The following is an 18645-nucleotide window of genomic DNA, read 5'->3' as shown; positions in this document are numbered from 1 at the left end:
CCCGCTTCAACGTGCTCGATACTAAGAATTCATCAGGCGGAAAATACGATTCCGCTTCTGGTTCGCGTGTCAGAAACGTGGCGCTAATTTCATTCGAGTCGGCCTTCAGCGGTTACGATTCAGGACATCTACTGGTACCGAATGATCCGTACTCGGTAGACATTGACTTTTAGGATGAATTTTAAAGCAGATTACCTCGTATGCGCCGTATAGAACGAGACTGCTTTTTTTTTTTGTTTCATGCCATGGATGGGCTCAGAACCACCCATGCCCTGCAGCCGTACTGATATTTCTTAGCTGTCGATCTAAACTCTTCAAGCACACCTCTTTGGTCCTCTTATTTCCTATTCGAGACCGTCCCGCACTAACCTTATTCCCAGGTAGCGGATTCCAACTATTTTGGGGTCGGTAGCCACTTGCCGGGGCAAGCCGGTGACGGGCAGGGGTACGTGTATGTCGTGTGCGTAGTCATGCAGTGAGAAAAGCTTGTACCAGTACAGCGTACTTGGCCTTTGCAGAGAGATTGGATGCATAGTGGGTATACTGGGGCGTGTCCAATCGTCAGCTGGGTTCGTTACCAGTACTATTAGAATGATATATATTGAGTGCGCCGGTATTTGGTGTAGTGTCATTGAACTTTCTCTTGTCGGTGGATCATGCGTCACTCTTGGTGGTCACCAGCGGTCAAAAGGGTACATTACGAGATGGGGAGCCAATCAAAAGTCGAGAGACTTGCAAGTTCGTTTCCTTTCATGATTCGTATATGCATAAGATTACAACCAATATATCCGTAATGCAGAAACTTTGGCTGTCTACTCCGTACCGTGTACCTCGTATGATGAGCTGTACTGGTAGGCTTGTCCTGACGCCCACCTCGGCGACGTGGACGCGTCAGCCTTGTTTATACGGATACGTGGTACTTGTTTGTTGTCGGATCTTGGTTACGGACTCGGTGTAAGTATAAATAATCAGACCGGCGGAAGGCGTCATCTAATAAAATGTAAAAGGGTCCCCCTTGATGTCGTAGCTCTGCAGAGAGTATTGCCTACAGTCATGATACACATGACGACACTCGGCCGACCACGAATTGGGTGGTCCAGCTGCTCAAGACCATGAACTGATTTGCTTGAGGGCATAAATCCTGCTATCATTCATGGTCGCGGCGGCGAAACATGCAACTGTGAAGCCGTGCTCTTACATACCGTTGCTCCTACTGGCAAGACACACGTCGTCGAGTGCTGTCTTGCTACGATTTATTTTATCCAGAGATTGGTATACTAGTTCCACACAATGCTAATCTGGACAACGAAGCATCGTAACAGGCGGGACCGGGGTTGCTTTAATCGTGTTTGATGAGTGTGCTGGACAAGTCTCAACAGGTATCGAGCTACTTTGTCTACTTTTGGGCCCAGCACGACATCATCTGTACGATGTAGAGAAGGATTTCAGAGAAAACAGAATAACAGAGCTACTATTGTTGTTACATAGATAGCTTTGTAGCCTCGCTATCAGTCCAGAAGGACAGAGAGTTACTGTACCCAGGGCCCGACATCGCTTCTAACAGCTTTAATCTCGGCGCTTTTTTCTGTCTTTTTTTTCTTCTTCTTTTTCATCAATCAATGCCCGAAACATGAAACATGGAGAACGGTTTCGATTTACGCCTCTGGGCTGGGCCAGCATCGTGTCGCGACTCGGCATCAATGCTGTTCAGACAAAAAACGGGCAAATGCATAACACAGAAGCAAGGAAACACATACCAGGCCATGTAGATGGTGGTTATAAAAACGCTGATGAAACCCATGCGTAGTTGGAATGGTTATTGATGTTTTCATGTTGGGTGGTTCTTTTTATTTTAAAAAGCTGGGTCGGATATACCTCGGCAGGCTAGCTCGGCCGCCTAGGCTGTCGCAAACCTTCAGCAGCTCAAGTGCTTCCTTCAGTGCCATCATCATCAAATCACATTGTGCAAATACGAGCAAAGACAGTCTGGAATTCACGAGAAACCAAAGACAGTCTGGAATTCACGAGAAACCAGGCCACGAGAAACCAGGCGAGACTAGTAACAGTGATCCCCATCCATCTCACCCGGCGCCGAAATGCTCGTCTTGGAGGAGCAGCGGTACATCCAAGAGGATCTCGAGCGCCTCGAACAAGCCATCGCTGATCGCGTACGCGTCGAACCAAAACACGTAAGTATCGGGAGCGCATGATTCCTCATGACAGCCTTTAATAGTAGTGTCAGATTCGCGATCGATTGAACCGAGACCATGAAGTTGCCCAGCTTCTTGATCAGATCCAATCGCAGTCGAAAACCTTGCTAGACATCTACAGAGACGAAAACGGCAGCCGTGCGCAAGAAATCCAGCAGATCGGTACGAGCGATCCTTTTGCAGAATTTTATAAGCAAGTGGAAGATGTGCGCGCACACCATGCCCGGTACCCAAACGAACAGGCAGAAAATTCGGAGCAGCGATATCGCTCTCGACGGCCGGACGACTTCGATATGCCCTCCATCGTCGACAGCATTTTCAGTGGTGAAGAAGCCTACGGCCGGTTCTTCGACCTGAATTCCTCGTACGATGCGTATCTCAACCTTCCCAACGTCAAGCGATTCAACTATTTGCATTATCTCGAGATCTTTGATCACTTTACACCTGGCCAAGGAGGATTGAAACGAGCAGACAAAATGACGGACCAGTACTTTACCTACGTCGGCGGCCTGGCCGACTACCTCGAAAGCTTTATGCGCCGAACACGGCCACTTGAAGACGTGGACAAGACAATGTCTGCATTTGATGACGAGTTCGACGTCCAGTGGCAAAAAGATGAGGTGGAAGGGTGGCAAAACGATACCCCGGCGAATGGCAGTGCCAACAATCCCAGCACACCAGATGCAGTATGGTGCGAAGACTGCGAAAAGGAATTCAAGAACGACAACGTATATAAAAGCCATTTGACTGGCCGAAAGCACATCAAGGCTGCTGAGCAAAAGAGGGCCAGACAGAGTGAGTCTGCCGGTGACTCTGCCGGCACCGTCACGGTCCTGGCCAAGCGACTCAAAGAGCGCGCTATTGCCCAGCGTGAGCATCGTATCAAACGCCTAGCTAGTGCCATGAGCACGGAGCGGGGCGACACGAGGGTCAACGTGGAGCGCAAGCAAGGCATGACGGAGCGTGAGCGCCAGCAGGAACTAGACAATCTTTTCAACTCCACCGAGGAACAGCGTCAGCCTACGGGCGGCGGCGAGGATGACGAAGATGAGGACGACGATGACAAAATCTACAACCCACTGAAGCTGCCGCCGGGGTGGGATGGCAAGCCTATTCCGTACTGGCTGTACCGTCTGCATGGCCTCGGCGTCGAGCTGGCGTGCGAGATTTGCGGCAACTACGTATACATGGGACGGCGGGCCTTTGACAAGCACTTCAACGAGGCACGTCACATATATGGCCTAAAGTGTCTCGGCATCGCCAACACGGCCCTTTTCAGAGACATCACTGGCATCGAGGAAGCACTGAAGCTGTGGGAGAAGATACAGAAGAATGAAAGAAAGACCAAGGGCGACGAAGGCAGTGTCGTTCAAATGGAGGACGGAGAGGGCAATGTCATGCCAGAGAAGGTGTATTACGACTTGCAAAAGCAAGGTTTGCTGTGATGGTCTTGTACAGGAAGCAGATGGTGGTTGGGTGAGATGAGGAGTTATACCGGCGTCACGGGAAAATTACATTTGATTGGTCTGTTTAGAATAATCTGCATCCGCTCATTAGTCACTCGATCGTATTTGAACCCAATGTGAAGTGAAAGCCTGGCGGCGACAGCGAGCCTTGCATGTTGCAGCAACGAGTCCATCTATGGGCGGCTCCAACGGCGGCGAGCCGCAAGTCTCCACCCCTAGCTGGGCGCGTTTTCGTTTCTCCCCAAATGTCCAAACCCTCATCAAAAACATGCCATCGCGCGGTTGCGCCAAATGATTTCAGCGATAAGCGCGCCATGGCCAGCCTGCATAAGCCATTACCGGCATTGTACACAGTCTACGTGCTGCGGTCGACGGTCCGGCACGCGTCGCTCTACATTGGCTCGACGCCGAACCCGCCGCGACGGCTGAAGCAGCACAACGGCGAGACCAAGGGCGGCGCGGCGCGCACCGCGCGGGACAGGCTCCGTCCGTGGGAGATGGTCGCGCTCGTCTCGGGCTTCCCGAGCTCCATCGCCGCGCTCAAGTTTGAGTGGGCGCTCGCGAACCCGCACCTGTCGCTGCACATACCCGACGACGCGCGCCTCCAGGCCGTGCCGACGCAGAGGACGAAAAAGCGCAACGGGCGCCCGCGCCGGCCGCCGCTGAGCATGCGCTCCGTCATCTCCCACATCCACGTGCTGACCGGCGTGCCCAGCTTCGCGCGCTGGCCGCTGACGCTGCACCTGTTTGCCGAGGAGGCGCGCAGGGCCTGGGCGGCGCGGCTGCGCGACACCGCCGCCGCCGCCGACTCCGCCGCCCGGCCGGGCCTGCGCGTGCGGACCGACCTGGTCGACGACACGGCGGGCATCCTGGGCGCGCACGACGAGCCCGCGGGCATCCACGCGCTGCCGCTCGACCACGCGCCCGTCCGGGACCACGTGCAAAAGGCGCGCGACGTCGTCGCCGCGCGGAGGGAGGGCCGCTGCGTGCACTGCGACGAAGCCCTCGTCTCGGGCCAGGGCCTGCACGCCATGTGCCCCAACGGCGACTGCGTCGCCATGGGTCACCTGGACTGCTGGGGCAGGCACGCGCTCGCGGGCGAAGAGGCCGGCGCCGGCGCCGACGCCGTCCTCCCGCGGGCGTGCTCGTGTCCGTCCTGCGGCGGCAGCGTGCGCTGGGACGACTTGGTGAGGGAGTTGACGCTGCGCGTGCGTGGCGAGGCCGAGGTAGAGAAGCTGCTCAAAGTCAAGAAGCGAGGAAGAAGAAAGGCTGCCTAGTGCCGACCTATGTTCCGTTAATGAGATCATGACCATTGTGTGCGTGTACGTCAAGGCCATCAGTGATAGATGTCAAGGCCAGGGTATAGCTACTCGTCACTTGAGAAATTTAATGCATTTCAAACAATCTAATTCAGAGGCAATGTCAATACTTGGGCTCTTCATCAGCAGCTTTACTGGAGCGTGAAGAGAGACCGAGTCATAGGTGTGCGAGCGGCGGTGATCATGTCCAAGCTGAGCTGTAAAGAGAGTCAAGTTCGAGAGCCAACATAAATTTTCTTTACGAATCAAAAAAAGGAGTCTCACTAAAACTGGAAATACGGCGATTTATCTTCCTCGTGTAAAGGTTCGTATATTGAGGCTGTTTCTTTGACCTCCTGCTACCCTGCACAACTTCTATTCTTGGAGCTCAACGTCCTGGCAATCGGTAGAATTTTTTTGTTTATTCGGGGAACCTGAAGCCAATTCGACTTAAACAGGCCTTTCATCCCAAGTACGGTCAGAAGCTTGGGTGGGCGGCTCGACTACACGAAAGAGTCGCCAATCCTTGAGCAGTCATTGTTGTGCGAGCCCAAGCTGCCGCGCAACAATAGCTAGTGTGGTAACATTGGGACGGATTTGACGTGCTGATGTGTACTCAGCAGCCATCATTTTAAGTTATCAGTAGAGTTGCTTGCCAGGGTATTGTTAGAGCCAGTTTGGTTCATGGACTCCCCCAGCATGGATTAGCATTGAGCAGCGCCGCGCCCACGTAATTAACACGACTCAGTTGGAACTGTTGGCCGCCAAGCCCTTTATTTTCTACTCCTTAGCCTGACGGGACGATGTTACAGGAGCTACCGGGCATAGTACGGCCCCGGAGGATCGTCTCTGATCAGCCACATTCGATGATCGACAATTCCGGCAATATGCTCGGCCTAATGGGGAGGGGAAGACGGAGTATTGCCTTGGCCGAATTCAACGGTCTGTACACCTGCGCTCTCACTAATCCGCACGGAGTAATGGTCTTTAAATACTGGTACGGACGCGGCCATCCACAGGTCGGACAACTTGGTGTACGAATACACAGACGGTCCACCCCTCCTGAGGCCGAGTCATGCAGTGCCAAGATGTCATCTGGTGAGGCAATGCATCCACGTCTTCATAGCAGATATATTCCCCCCAATCCATAATCGACATGCCCCTTTTAAAGTTTCAACTGCGCGAGTCCACTATGTAGCCCACATGCCCACACCAGTCTACTGACAGCGTGTTCTATTTTGTCATGTATACCAGTAACGTGCCTTTTGGGGGCGGAGCTCAACAAAAGAATACTGACAAGTATACGGCGCACTATTCGTATTTACTGTGGTTTTCAAAACTTCCACCAAAGGGTCTGTCATGAAATGTACAATATTGGTGATGCCTCGAGACGTCTCTTACACTTCTCAATCGCCAAACCCCCTCCCCCCTTCGCTGAGAAGAGAGCTACTCATCTGCCAGCGCCTCTGACCCCCGCCTCCGTCGTCTCGGCCTCCAGCAGACCGCCGCGTTGGTTTTCCCAGAGCGAGTGATATCTGCCCCCGAGGTGCAGCAGCTCCTGGTGCGTGCCGCTCTCCGCGACCTGCCCCTGGTGGAGCACGAGGATCCGGTCCGCGCGCACGACCGTCGACAGGCGGTGCGCGACGACAAACGTGGTGCGCTTCTCGCTCACCCGTCCGAGCCCCAGCTGGATCGACACCTCGGTGTTGGTGTCGACGGCGCTCGTGGCCTCGTCGAGGACGAGGATGGGCGGGTCCTTGAGGAAGACGCGCGCGATGGCGATGCGCTGCAGCTCGCCGCCCGACAGGCGCGTGCCCGACTCGCCGATCTTGGTGGCGTAGCCGTCGGGGAAGGACAGTATGTGGTCGTGAATGGCCGCGGCGCGGCACGCGTCGTGGATCTCTGCGTCGGTGGCGGACAGCCGCGCGTACCGGAGGTTCTCCATGATGCTGGCGTTGAAGAGCAGAGGATCCTGAGGCACGAGCCCGATGACGTCGCGCAGGGAGCCCTGCGTCACGGAGCGGATATCAGTCCCGTCAATGGTGATTCGGCCGCCGGTGATGTCGTAGTAGCGCATGAGCAGCTTGGTGATGGTTGACTTGCCCGCACCCGTCGCGCCGACCAGCGCAATTGTCTCGCCCGGTGCGGCGCAGATGTTGATGTCTTTGAGGGCTCCTTTGCGCGCATCGTAGGCAAAGTCAACGTGCTCAAACTTGACCGCACCTCTGACAGGGCCCAACGGTCTTGCACCGGGCTCGTCTGTAATCTTGGGCTCCGTCTTGAGGAGGGCGAGAAGTCTCTCGGCATCAATGAGGTCCTTCATGAGATAACGGTAGTCTTGAGATAGGTATTTCAGCGGCCACAGGAGCATCTCCCAGTATTGGACAAGAAAAACAAAGTCGCCCGCCGAGGCACGGCCGGAATATATCTCGTGGGCCAGTATGAGTGCGAGACAGAAGAACGTAGTGGGCATAATGACACCCAGGATCGCTTCAATGTAAGCATCGCGAACACCCCAATTGAACTTGGCACGGTTGTTGGCGCCGACGGCCTCACTGTAGCAGGCTTTCTCATGAGAAAACATGTTAAAGGCCGAGACAGTCCGCCAGCCCTGCACAGCTTGGTGCATGGCACGGGTCTGTCGACGCTCAGCCCTGGTGACTCGGCGACGGTTGTCAATGTTCCAGCTCGAGGTAACAATTTCGGTCGCTAGGAAGAGGGTAGCCGCAGTAACCATGGTGACGGCAACAGCGGCGTTGAACTTTGCGTAGAGGACGATAAAGGCCGTGCTCGTGTCGAGGACGGTGGGCATCATTTCGAGAATGGCCGTGTCGAGGATGTTGGTGAGGGCCTCGCCTTGTTCGACGGCCTTCATGACTTCAGCCGAGTCTTGACTGTCGTGAAAGTTCATTTCGAGGCTCATGACATGACTGAAGGCCGCGTTGGACAGCTTCTTGTACGAATACTGCTGCACAGGAATCTTGGTCAGCTTCTCAACCAGGCCGATCCCGCAGTCGCCATCAAGCAACGTGAGCAGGTAGTAGATCAGCAGGGCCTTGATGGGCAGGTGGCCCGAGACGAGCTCATCTGCTAGCTTGCCCAGCTGCTGCGGAACGGCAATGACCAGGGCTCTCCCTGCAAACACGTTGAGTATGCAGAGGACCAGGCACGCCTGGACCTTGACGTCGTTGCGAGGTATGAGGCTCGGCAAGAAGATTTTGAAGTTGCGGAGGTACTCGATCCAGCTTCCACTCTTGCGAAGCCGACTGGCTGCAGAGTCAAAGTCGTCCTCGGAATCATCGCTCGCGACCGATGCATCGTCACTGCCTCGATCACTTTGAGCCTTGACGGGGGAATCAGCGCCTAGAGTGTGAGAGTCGTAGGAGCTGTGCGACGACCTCGTCGAAGCACCATCGGCCAACAAAGGTTGTGATTCATCATCGAGGCCATTTTCTGTCTCTGATCGCTTGCGCAATCGCCGCGCGCTATCCGCAAGGAGCGAGAGTGCCACGATGAAACGCACACCATGGAGTATGGAAATGCGTGACGCCCTCGCTGCCGCCGCTTCCATCACCCACAGCGGACCGCCAAGCACAATGGTGAGAAGCGATAGCGAAAACAAGTCGACGACGAGAAATCTCCTTCGCAAGCACGTCAAAGACCAGGCTACAAAGGCATAGGCGAGACTGAGCATATGCTCCGTGAATGCGGCCGGTACCGGGTTATGCTGATGCAGCAGCGCTGCCTCGGCGCCGAGCGTTGCTAGCACAATGCCAACTGCGACAAGGCGCGCAAGGCTTCTCGAAGACGTGTTGAAAGAAGCATTGTCCTGCGCATAGTGAGCAACAAAGCTAGAGAAGGTGTACACAAGCGCAGCGAGTGTCGAGGCCACATAGAGTCCCTGTGCAACCTTGAAGAGCGCAACCATTGCGGAGGATGCGCCTTGAAACGTCGAGTCTATTGAGAGTAGCAAATTGAAGCTTTTCTTCGTGATGATTCGATAAGAAGGCTTTATTTAAAGTAAAGAAAGGCAACTGGGCGTCTACTCATCGCGACGACCGTTGATCCGACAGGCGACCCATCCTTTTCGGCAGTATCAGTATAGAGAACTATGTTAGAAGGCAATCGCGAGGCTGTGCAGCTCACTGGCCGCGTGAGTCATGGCGAGTCCATGCTAACAATATACGAAGGCAGTGCTGCGAGTTCCTTGCAGTGAGTCAACAGGAACAAGTTTTTCAGTCATTGGCGTAGGATTATCTGGTGCAAATAGACAAAAACGGAGCTATTTCGTCGAGCTCTTCAAGAACGGCACCTGTTAGAAAGGAGAAAAGTGCTAAATGCAACGCCTTAAGTAGCGGACCAGTTTCGATCTTGCCAGTTGCGCCACACAGCAGGGCACTATTCCAATTTCAGACTCAATTCTGTTGCGCCATCTCAGGTACCCAGAAAGTCGGGGCCGCTGACGGGGCAAATGAAGAGTTTCCAGAGTCAACTTTACTGAACATGGGCTCCCTCAGTTTTCGTCGTATCGGCCAAGTGGCATCATCGATGTATGTCATCGTTGGTGGGCATTTTGGGACCTGAGAAGCCGGCCGCGTTGGCAGCTTACTTGTCCGCTCTCGCCTAGTAAAAGAAAATGGCTGTACGACCAGCGAGATCTTTACATATCATCACATTGTCTGGCCCTTGTCGAGGCTAGTTTTTTTCTGTATAGAATTCCCGTTGTCGACCCACGTGTTGCCTTTACCGCCCAGGTCGGGACAGTGGGAGCCGCCAAGTCCCTTCTCTGCTGTCGGTGATTTGACAAAAAAACACAGTCGGCAGACGAGTAAACGGGATGATTTAACCACAATTAGGAATTTCGGTACTTTCACCAATTTGGGGACGTTTACGGATTATCCTTGCTCGAACAATGTACCGTTGTGCGTCCTCAATTGCGACAGACGGCGCCGAGAGCGAGACCGCATTTCCACATTTGGTGCAAAGTTACGAGCAGGCAACTGCCTTGCTGGCAGCTTTGGAAGTGGTATTTTCTTCAAGGATTTATGTGACAGTGTAGATCTTGTCTTTTCCTACCGCCAACTTCTGCATGCACCTCGGGAGTGTCTCGGACCATACGGAATGCATGCTGGCAGCATTGGGCTTACGTGCAGTAGGAGAGAGCCCTCTACCAGTCATAGCTTAGCACTCTACCTGTTCTTGCGCGATATGTGCCGCAGGAAGAACACGACTACGCCGGTGGCGGGAAAGTAGAGGTGCTGGCGCCCGAGGCAATGTCCCGCGTAGACACTAAACGAGAAACATGGGCTGCTCAATGTATGGAAGTCGAACCTAGCTGGCAGATTTCGTGTACAGTGGCAGTGGCTGCCGGGATGGTGTTTTTTCGCCGAAGGAGACGAGTCGGAAGTGGATGACAAGACGGCGCAGGTTTAGCCCTGCTAGCGACGTAGGCAATTGGTTCGAATAGCGTGCCAGGGCAAAACGAAAGGCTTTTGTCAGGAGGTTCGAGTTTAAGCTCTTTGGCCTCTGACAGCCCACCGGCAGCAGACGGAAGAACCCCTCTGGGGACCTGTACAGTTGCGGTCAGCGTCATCCGGGTCGCTAACTTTTCCCTGTCCCAGTTGACTCGTTTACCAACCTTTTCTGATATTTGCTGCTTGGGGAAGCCGGCCAAGTATGGAACCAGGTCAAGAGAAGAATGCAGAGACTGGAAAAGGGACCAGATATCAACGTACGGCGAATAGCTGGGCTTGCAGAGCTGCTCCTTCTTCTGGCATTTGCCGACACAACATATACCAGTAGGTGTCACTCTCATATGCGTCTTGCGGGACACAAAATTGACAGGCCATTTGAATTTCTCATTTTGCACTCCCAAAGTGCATCAAATGCGACAGCAAATGCGCAGACGACGCCATACTGGAGGGTCCGTCACCAAAAAAAAAATAATGTGAAGGGCAGAAGGGATCATCTGCACTGGTGGACGGAAGAACTCAAGACCGTTTTTTTGGCGTTCGAGCTGATGGTGTGAACGGCTGTACACGACCCGGAAGAGACAATAACAGATGACTCCGGTGAGACAGGCGTGACAATGTAATTCGTACTCGGTACAAGCTGGATCTGCAAAATGCAGCATCCAGATGTTGATCACTGACCCAGAACTGCAAGGCAGAGTACACGGTTATATACCCAAGCGACCCTTGCAGCCAAGGGGGGATGGCCGTTGTAAAGGGGGGGCCCGAGCAAAGTATTTCTGCTACCAAAGCCGGTTCTACTTGGCGTTGATCCGCTGCACTTGTCTACTGGAAGGGCCTCCTGAATCCTGTCGCCAACACAGTAGCTAATTCGGTCTCTCAATTACTTGCTTTGGTAGTAAGTTAGTAACTTATGTCTGATATGCGAAAGTAGAAATTTCTCAACCCCGAGTCTAGAAGAAGATGCGGATCGAAATAGGAGAACTGACCAACAACTGGGCGACTTTACACTCGCTACCATGAAGCATTAGCCACTACCAGTGATTCCGCACCCCCAATGTTCTTATGCCAACTCTACGATAGAGTCTACGTTGAACGTTTATCTGAACCCAATCATCCCTATTATTGTAGCCAATACCTGGGCTAACAAGCTGTATTTCGAAAGATCAACCCTTTTTGTTGATCCTAGTTTTGTTCTACTACGTGGACTTCTTTATGAACGACCTGCTCTCACTGTAGGGTAGCAGTGATTTTCAATGCTTACTCCGTCAATGGTAGAGTTTACAAGATCCTGGCAAAGTGAAGTCATATAAATCAAAGTATACACTCAAACGTAGTAATTGAAACCTTCATTCTCCTCTCGTAGTTCTTTTGGGTGATGGACGCCCACGACACGCCGACTGGATAACGTGAACCGTCAACTTTGACAAACAAAACCGAGCTGCGCTCATCACCAGCTTCCACAGCACAAAGGCGCAGTCTATACCTACTCTATTGCGCTAATGACTCTTGACACTTTGAGCTCGGTATTAACATGACAGCAACTGCCGAAGGGCCGAGACTTTCGAGTACACGATCGCACTGAACCCTGGACAGCAGTCGTGAGCTGAGATGCATGTCTTAACTGAAGTTTGTAACTAGTCTCCCGCCCTAGTTGCCCTAGTTGGCGCGACCCAGCTTGCCAGCCTCATGCCGACATCCATGCACATGACGTTGCAACTGCGAGTTGCTCCGTGTATAAAGCAACCCATTCCGCGTCTATCGTGGCTGGCTGTGGTAAACACATGATCCTACTGATGTAATTGTAGAAGAACTATTGCTCTGCATTCTTGCCTGCAGTCTAAGACGTGCATATCATTAATAACGGTGCAGGCAGACGACTCTGGACAACGGAATCGCTCTATACTGTGAAAGCCTTGCACTCATCGGGACGTTGTGCGGTTGTCCGTATGGTTAAGCATAGTAACTAGATGAAACTATAAGTAGGGCGTCTGGGTCGTTCCGAAATGAATCTGAATTCTCTCCACAAAGTTGAGCCAGAGTGAAATTCTGTCAAGGTTTTTGTTGTTGCGGGATATTACACATTCTGAATCACACCTTGTCTCAAAAAATTAGAATGAAACTGTCCATCTTTGCCGGGGTGCTCCCTGTCGCCACGCAGGCATCAGGCTTTCTTGCAGAGCGCGCCTGTACACCTTACACCTCGGCCCTGACCGGGCAGAAGCTGTGCTGCGACGAGTCGCTCAACACCCTCTTCGTCGTCAACAAGCTCCTGGGTCTCGGCATCTGCTGCGCGCTGGGCAGCGTTCTCGAGGGGCTCAGCTGCAAGACGCCGCCGCCGCCGCCGAGCAAGCCCGCCGCCTGCTCGGGCGGTCCCGTCTGCGCCGGCAAGAGCGGCGTGGACATTGGCCTGCAGTACGGGCACTGCTACGTGCTGCAGTCGGTCAACGGCCTGTACCTGGGCCACGACTACGCGACCAAGTACGAGATTGACGGGGAGAACCCCGGCGTCGTGTTCCGCGTCTGCGCGGACACGGACAAGGGCTGCGCGACCCGCGCAGACAGCCTGGTGGGCGTCAACGGCACCTGGTGGATGCAGGACCAGATGGGCGACCCCGCGGGCACCGGCTTCGGCTGGCTCGGTGGCAGCGGTGACTTGTCGGTGCAGGGCACCCCGGCGACGGCCCTCGAGGTGGCCGGGTCGCAGCTCTGCTTCGGCGGCAAGTGTGCCATCTGCATTCGCTTCCCGCCCGGCGGTGCGCATGCCCCCTGCCCCTTGTCCCCTGGCCAGTCTCACCTCGGTGTGGCTGCGAATCCCAACAGCTGCCAGCCATTCATTTGGCAGGAGGTCAACTGTCGCAGCGAGCTGTAAGGATGGCGGCGGCGGCGGCGGGCGGGCGGGCCAACCAGCCAATCGAGATGGGCGCTCCCTTTGCTTTTTTGTTTGATTCCAGTTGTCCTCCCTTTGTCATGTGATGCGCGAATCGCGGGCGGCCGTGAGACTGTCTCAAGCTCCCGCATTTCTCGCTTTTCTAAACAATACGATTTTTTTTTGTGTTTAAACAAAGAACTGTCACTTTTAGTTCAACGCTCTTTGAGTACAAGTTTTATCCAGAGAGTGCTCGTAGCCTGCTGGCGCTGAAAACTCATCAGACGGCTTTTCAGCAAGACTCCCTATGAGCAGCAACATTGTCTAATATCGGAGTGTACCTTTTGCTTGCCTATCAGTAATAGCCCACATCCCTCTAGAGTGAGTGAATGAGTCGTCGTAATTTGAGGCCAACCCCATAGGGTAGGAGATTGGCCCGCAACCTGTCAATCTCAACCTCATCATCACAATAACGCGGCTGGTCGCCGGCAGCCCGGAACCCAGGGCTACACGAGTGGGCTTCCCGCGTTGCATGGCCAAAGCGCACTGTCAAAATCGATCGCCCCAGATTTATGAGGCTAACTACAAGACAAAGGGCGCGGCCGTCCGACCACCCGACCATGGAGCAGACCAATTGGCTGTCGGCTAGTCGGGCTGCTCACTCCGCACTGGTAGTTTCTACTTACACGTCAACAAATCCCCTGCGCGCCTGTCTTGAATCTAGGCAAGGTACCTAAGCTAGCCCAAGTCGACTCGCACCGAATCCCAACTCGGGCTGCGAGGTCAGTACTCGGTAGATCATAGTCCTATTCGGGAGCATTCGGGCGCCTCCCTGCATACATGTTTGAGTGGTTGGCAAAGTGGCACTTTCCCGACATGCAGCGATGCCCCGTGAACAATGGGCATCAAAAAAGCTCTAGCATGAGCAAAAGTCTCGAAACTGTCTTATGTTGGAGCGCTCAAGGGCGACGTTGTCTCTTCCCACTCACCGCTCCTAGCGCCGAAAGCTCAGCCCAACTTTGTTTTGCTTTTGTGGTGGCCGCTTCTGTCTAGACGATGGACATAGTGCATTAGTCTAAAACATTTAGTATCAAGGAAATCAGAGGGAAATGGGGTTACATGCGCGGAACATTACCATCCATTTGCGACTGACTTTTCGTCCTTTGCTCTCATTACCCACCCGTAATTGCTGTCCCGCCCTTTCCGCTTTCTGCTTAGAATCCGCTCCCATTGGGTGCCACATAATAAAACATCTCAATGCGTTAGTTTAGTACGGATAGTATCCGTCCGTTGTGTACGGAGTACATGCAGGGGAACGACGACGCCAGGGTTCGACACTGGGCTCGCAAACCACAAGTCATGCCCAAGGCTTGTCTCATATGGACAGTAGTCAGTAAGTCGAGAAAGCAAGTTTCGACTGTCATGTCAGTTCCACTTTTCTGTTTATGCTTTGAAGCCTTTGACAACAACAGTACCAACTGCAAGTACCAACTGCAAGTACCAACTGCAAGACGCAAGTCTAAACGACGCGGAGTTGAATTAATACAAAAAAAATGAGCAAACCGCAGAACAACCATGGTGAGTATGTATAGTTGAGGAGCACAGAACCTAATGCAATTTCAGCAGAGTAGTGGCAAGCTCGAGACAATCTTCAAAAGAAAAACCATTCCAAGGCTGGAAATGAGCAAGTGGCGAGGTTAGTTGAGACTGTCCGTGCAACCAGATGAAGTTCGGCCACACATTCAGCCCTTGTCATTGTTCCCGCCAGACCAAGACACCGACCACAATCTCCTGGATTGATGTCTCTCAACTCAACTCGAGCAGTCAGTCAGTACTCGGTAGATGCCGGCCTGAGGAGCCTTGGCGGCTCGAATTCATCGCGAGGAAAATGTATAAATAGGGAGGCTTTCTCCCCCTCAACTCAAACCTTTCTCATCATCACTCACACTCACAATTCAATCTTCACAACTCCCAACAAACAAACAAACAAACCACTTCTCCCACTCACAAAACCCCAATCACTCTCAACACCTTCAAAATGTTCGCTGCCACCTTCTTCGTCTCCCTCCTGGCTGTTGCCACTGCCATCCCCACCAACGGCAACGGTGTTGGCAACGGTGTTGGCAACAACGTCTGCGGCAACGGCAACACTGTCCAGTGCTGCGACCACGCCACTGCCGACAAGCTCATCCAGGGCAGCCTCATCGGCGACCTTGACCTGTCCAGCCTTCTCGGCCAGTGCAACGACATCAGCGTCAACGTCATCGGCGCCGTTGTCCCCATCAAGAACATCTGCCACAACCAGGCTGTCTGCTGCAACACCCAGCAGAATGTAAGTAACAAGTCTACACCAAACACTTTCACGCATCCAGTTTGCTGACAACTCCGACTACAGGGTCTCGTCAACCTTGGCTGCACTCCCATCGAGCTTTAAATGGCTTCTCATCGTCCCATGTCTGATACGAGTAAAAACGGAGAGCAGGGATACATTTGGAAGTTGGAACGGCAATCGCAGAGTACTATTCGCTACATAATATTTTTTATTTTATATAGCCACTTATTATACATTTCACCCTACTCTTTGTTCTCTCTCTATTGCTTCTGTGCTATGTACTCTAATAATCCAGCTCTGAATCAACTCGAAGTGGAATTCCCTGCTTCGTACAAGGTCATCACATCGGTGCTGTTCTTATAGGTTGCATTGCAATGCTCTGTGAATCCCGTAAACATATCTGCACGCTCCTCCAGGTACTTTCCAAATGCGTCGCGAGAGCAACTCGTGCCCGGACCGTCGTTGCAGCTGGGTAGCGGTTGCGGCGAGCTGTTGACCAGCACCCTATAAAAGTCGCCGTCATCGTAACCATGGCTGCCGCGGCACTCGAGGCGTTCAATGGCAATGTTGCCGAGGAACGGCAGAATGTTGGAGCTCTTCCACGCGCGACGGAAATTGATACGATCGGTGGGCATGGTGTCGTTTACGTTGGGCGCGCCGCCAAACTCTGAGTTGTTGAAGAGGCCCATCGCGACAATGACCATGGGCGGCATTTCCCTGTGGGTGAAGCTAACCAGCAGATCGTCGACGCGGCTGCTGCTGTCGTTGCTGCTGTTCTTCACATCCCGCATGAGAAGGTCGCCCGTCGCCTTCAACCAAGGCAAGCCGTTGTAGCCGGCGACGTTGCTGCCGTAGCCGACATTGTAGTGGTAGCGGACGTCCTCCGAGTACTCCCAGGCGAGCCAGTCGTCCGGGCCGAAGAGGTCCAGGCTGCAAAAGGGCGACTTGCCGCGAATCACCGTCTCGTAGCCGCAGAGCTGCTGCATGCCAAAGATGTCGTTGGCGGTGAAGTTGAAGCCGGGGGCCGCCTTTTTCAGGCGTGCAATGATGGGCTTGGTGAACCTCTTCGTGAACTCGTCCGACTGGTCGCTGCCGGCCGACGACGAGTAGGCCGGGCAGGCCTTGTAGGGCGTCAGGCTGTCGGCGCCGGCCTCCTTGGACTCGTACACGCTGCGGACCTCGATGCTGCCCTCGTCGCGCTCCAGGCCGCGGGCGAGGGACCGGGCCGACTGCAGCGTCCGCGACGCCGACGAGGTCCACATCTGCCGGGGCACGCTCAGGTTGGGGTAGCGGAAGTTGAGGTCGACGCCGAGCTGAGTGGCCTCGAGCCGGCCGACGCGGGTCAGGAGCGAGACCTCGGCGTCGCTGACGGGCGCGCTCCACCCGGCGAGGAAGCTCAGCTCGGGGACCCTCGTCCAGTCGACGGTGGCGTTGGCCAGCTTGTCGACGAAGCCCTCAATGTACTCCTCGTAGTCAAAGTCGTTGGCGTAGATGGCGGCGTGGCGGACGAGGTAGGCCGCGCGCGCGGCGGCGCAGCCCAGAGGCGCCTCGGGCGACGCGAGAGGATCCTGCGGCTCAAAGTAAGGCGCGATGCCGCTGAGATGATGCAGAGGCTCAAAGTCGTAGGTAGAGTACAGGGCTGAAGCTGAGACAACAGCTGCCAGAGGCAGAGCTCTCAAGACGGAGATTCTCGTCATTTTTCCAGGTCAATTGACAGCCCGGTGATAGTTTCGGTGTAAAGTGTCCCTGGAGAGTCACGCAAAGGATTGACTTTGAAGACGACAGCACGGTCGCCTTGCTTTATAATTACATTGTTTTTTTTCTCTCGCCTGCCACGTTTTGTTGGAGATCGGCGTCGCTTCATTGACGTCACGTCCGTACCCGGTACCTTGATTTAGGATGAGTTCTAGCTGCTACTGGGCCAACCTTTTAATTTTTTCAGAAAAAAAATCCACTTTAGTCGTGGGAAAGCTGAAAGAAACTTTTAGAGCAACATTATAACGTTTTTTTTTCTTCTATTAGTTTTTTCTTTCAATTTTCATTCTTTTCATTTCGTTGCAGGTCATTGCAGAGATACTAGCAGACCATGCCTGTAATAGACGTTTAGATGTGATGCTGCAGAGCTTATTTATCTTAATATAGACATGGTTGCTTTTATGAAGCAACATGGTCCTTGATCGTTGCGCATTAGAGTTTTTTTCCTTTTTTTTTTGAACCTATCGCTTCGCCTGATAGCATTGCCAAGACGGATAGTATCGACAGATCACATCAGTGATGCTATACATGGAGTTGATGCGGACCGGAATGCAGTGCGTAAGACATGTCCGTGTAGCAATAATAGTCATAGTGCAAACAATTCATTGACTGTCTGGATCGGGTGCATTACTTGAAAGTTGAGAGGTGGCTGGCTGGTGCTGGGGGACCTGTAGGACTGCTCAAAGTAGCCAATGGACCGGGCGACAAGGACAGACGCACAGACGCCACAGAGATGTGTATTATTATAAGCAAAAGGCCAACGGCAATGCAGGTTAGATTGCGCAGAGTACGGGGCACGGGATTGCTATTTCTGGAATGGATTCGCCTCATTCTGGCACCTTGCTAGGTGCGACTGTTGATTGCCTGTTGCATCTGGGTTGAAGGAGGAGGAGAAGGAGGAGCAGGAGCAGGAGGAAGACCATTGTGCGAGGGTAGCAAGAGGGCAAATTTATAGTACTGGCATGAACAATGTGTCGCGGTGATTCCAAACCCTTGGCGCGCCCCTGTCGTGCAGCGTCCATGTTGCTCGCATCAGGCAAAGAGCATCTGCAAGCGATGATGCAAGTCTCAAAGGCCTGTCCATGTAGAACAAGACTGACGGCAAGGCGTGTAAGTAAGAGGCTAAGTAAGTGAATAAGAAAGAGCTCCTCCTACAAAGGGAAATTAATTTAACTTCTTATAGACACCAGTGATGACAGTAACACGGCGGTGCGAGGCTTGCGCCATTGGCTCGTGGTTGGCTG

At 53.5% G+C, this 18645-nt stretch overlaps 6 protein-coding genes across 6 annotated transcripts; 4 read left to right on the top strand and 2 right to left on the bottom strand.

The window, feature by feature from the left end:
- Window positions 1-2096: 2096 nt before the first annotated feature.
- V2A60_008303 (SF3a splicing factor complex subunit PRP9) lies at window positions 2097-3655 on the top strand (the record flags this gene model as incomplete). The annotated part of the gene is made up of 2 exons (XM_083259576.1): window positions 2097-2189; window positions 2243-3655. 2 exons carry the CDS (start codon window positions 2097-2099, stop codon window positions 3653-3655), a joined length of 1506 nt encoding a protein of 501 aa, XP_083115702.1.
- A 335-nt stretch (window positions 3656-3990) lies between these two features.
- V2A60_008302 (endonuclease) lies at window positions 3991-4953 on the top strand (the record flags this gene model as incomplete). The annotated part of the gene is made up of 1 exon (XM_083259575.1): window positions 3991-4953. The coding sequence occupies one exon, from the start codon at window positions 3991-3993 to the stop codon at window positions 4951-4953; it is 963 nt and encodes a 320-aa protein (XP_083115701.1).
- A 1471-nt stretch (window positions 4954-6424) lies between these two features.
- V2A60_008301 (P-loop containing nucleoside triphosphate hydrolase protein) lies at window positions 6425-8902 on the bottom strand (the record flags this gene model as incomplete). The annotated part of the gene is made up of 1 exon (XM_083259574.1): window positions 6425-8902. The coding sequence occupies one exon, from the start codon at window positions 8900-8902 to the stop codon at window positions 6425-6427; it is 2478 nt and encodes an 825-aa protein (XP_083115700.1).
- Window positions 8903-12561: 3659 nt separating this feature from the next.
- On the top strand, window positions 12562-13317 carry V2A60_008300 (uncharacterized protein; the record flags this gene model as incomplete). The annotated part of the gene is made up of 1 exon (XM_083259573.1): window positions 12562-13317. One exon carries the CDS (start codon window positions 12562-12564, stop codon window positions 13315-13317), a length of 756 nt encoding a protein of 251 aa, XP_083115699.1.
- A 2035-nt stretch (window positions 13318-15352) lies between these two features.
- On the top strand, window positions 15353-15748 carry V2A60_008299 (hydrophobin family protein; the record flags this gene model as incomplete). Its single annotated transcript, XM_083259572.1, has 2 exons — window positions 15353-15646; window positions 15710-15748. The coding sequence occupies 2 exons, from the start codon at window positions 15353-15355 to the stop codon at window positions 15746-15748; spliced, it is 333 nt and encodes a 110-aa protein (XP_083115698.1).
- Window positions 15749-15948: 200 nt separating this feature from the next.
- Window positions 15949-17343, bottom strand: V2A60_008298 (histidine phosphatase superfamily; the record flags this gene model as incomplete). The annotated part of the gene is made up of 1 exon (XM_083259571.1): window positions 15949-17343. The coding sequence occupies one exon, from the start codon at window positions 17341-17343 to the stop codon at window positions 15949-15951; it is 1395 nt and encodes a 464-aa protein (XP_083115697.1).
- Between the last annotated feature and the right edge of the window lie 1302 nt (window positions 17344-18645).

Source organism: Cordyceps javanica, chromosome 5 (genome assembly GCF_051103115.1).
Source record: "Cordyceps javanica chromosome 5, complete sequence".
Taxonomy (NCBI): Eukaryota; Fungi; Ascomycota; class Sordariomycetes; order Hypocreales; family Cordycipitaceae; genus Cordyceps; species Cordyceps javanica.
Note: the sequence above shows the minus strand (reverse complement) of the source record. Positions and strands in the feature narration are given on the sequence as shown.